This window comes from Diaphorina citri, unplaced genomic scaffold (genome assembly GCF_000475195.1).
Source record: "Diaphorina citri unplaced genomic scaffold, Diaci psyllid genome assembly version 1.1 scaffold1736, whole genome shotgun sequence".
In the NCBI taxonomy this organism is placed as follows: domain Eukaryota; kingdom Metazoa; phylum Arthropoda; class Insecta; order Hemiptera; family Psyllidae; genus Diaphorina; species Diaphorina citri.
In genome coordinates, this window is record NW_007379162.1 from 82,960 (window position 1) to 84,744 (window position 1,785).

Genomic DNA, 1,785 nt, shown 5'->3' on the forward strand with positions numbered 1-1,785 from the left:
CGCCCGCCCCTCCTCTGGCTTTCCCCCCCCCCCCCCCTTTTTGGCTTTTTGGGGATCATTCTTTCTTCCTTCCTCCCTACTTCCTTCTTCTTCTTTTCCCTTTTCTGTCTTTTTTTAGGATTTTTTTCTGTCCCTCTTTTTGAAAAATGTCACAGCTTACAGAATTATTTAGACTTTTGAGGAAGGGACAAAGTGTCATAACTTTTTTTTCTACATGATTATGTCTTGTTTTGCTGGGAAGTCCATTTCCATATCAGGGGTGGAGGTGAAGGTAGTTTTGTTGGGGTTCTTATTATGGTAAATATCTATGTATGGGCGAGTTTTATTATTGCAGGATAACGAAAGGTCATACGTGAGAACCTTATTTTTCATTGACAAAATAGAAACTGGTCGTTTTCGTTCGTGCTTGATTTCAACTCCAGTAGTGTCCTTAGAAAGTGGTGTCATGTGTTTTAGGTGACACCACATAATCCTCTTCTCTAATAAAGAGGCCTTGCATGATCGTAAGGCCGCCACATGATTTCGGGTAACACTGTATAAACCCCCTCTAATGAAGGGGCCTTCCACGATTGTAGGGCTGCCACATGATTGTGGGTGACACTGTATAAACCCCTCTAATGAAGGGCCTCACATGATTGTTTGTGCTCCAGTGTAGAGACTTCACCCTCCTATGTCTCCCCAGCATATCATAACTTGAGTGTGGTATACTGCAACTGATTTATTACTCATTTCCTCAACTAAACATACTACTTTAAATTGGACGTTGATTTCAGATACTCACAGTTACATTTTCAATGTTCTTGGGTGTCTACATTATCTCTCTGGTTTATCTTATAGTTCGTGCCTATAGTGATCTCAGGTCCATGCCCTTCTTTGGTAAGTAATCTTCGAAGTTCTTATTTCTTCATTCCTTTCTTTCTTTCTTTCTTTTTAGTCCGTCCTCCCTTTATTATTACAATAGTAATAAACAAGCGGGGCCCGTCCCTCCGGGAATTTTTCGATCTTGGTTAAAGAAAATCAGTATTTAAATACCTGCCTATTTTATTTAATATTCAGTTTATTGTTATTCTTGATTTGATTTTACTTTCATGTAATCATTTAAAATCAAGATTAGAGCCCGTTCTCCCTTTATTCCCAATATAAGGTTTAAGTCACCCATCCATTTATTGGTCTTGCTCGGCGTAGCTTAGCATACGTGACGCTAAAACCGGTCTTAAATGATCGACTGAAGTGTTATCTAAAACTTTCTCGCTTTGAGTTCATAGGTCGTCGCGACAAATTTCAAGATCAGAGCTCAATTGTGTGAGAAAATGTGAAAAAAAAATCCCACAATTACTCAATTAACTTTAAGTCACCCATCCATTTATTGGCCTTGCTCGGCGTAGCTTAACATAGATAACGCTAAAACCGGTCTTAAATGATCGACTGAAGTGTTATCTAAAACTTACTCGCTTTGAGTTCATAGGTCGTCGCGACAAATTTCAAGATCAGAGCTCATTATTTTGTGTGAGAAAATGTGAAAAAAAAAAAAAAAATACAATTACCCAATTAACTTTAAGCCACCCACCCATTTATTGGCCTTCCTCGGCGTAGCTTAACATAGGTAACGCTAAAACCGGGCTTAAATGATCGACTGAAGTGTTATCTAAAACTTACTCGCTTTGAGTTCATAGGTCGTCGCGACAAATTTCAAGATCAGAGCTCATTATTTTGTGTGAGAAAATGTGAAAAAAAAAAAAAAAAAAAAAAAAAAAAAAAAAAAAAACCCCAAATTTACAAAAAAAA

The 1,785-nt window shown here is 37.8% G+C and overlaps 1 protein-coding gene across 1 annotated transcript in view; it reads left to right on the forward strand.

Moving 5' to 3' along the window:
- Nucleotides 1-1,785, forward strand: part of LOC103517063 (transmembrane protein 181-like) — a 34,300-nt gene that overhangs the window by 25,788 nt on the left and 6,727 nt on the right. The window contains exon 5 of the mRNA XM_008482073.3: nucleotides 774-876. Coding sequence (XP_008480295.3) covers nucleotides 774-876 — 103 coding nt within the window. The remainder of the gene's footprint in view (nucleotides 1-773; nucleotides 877-1,785) is intronic.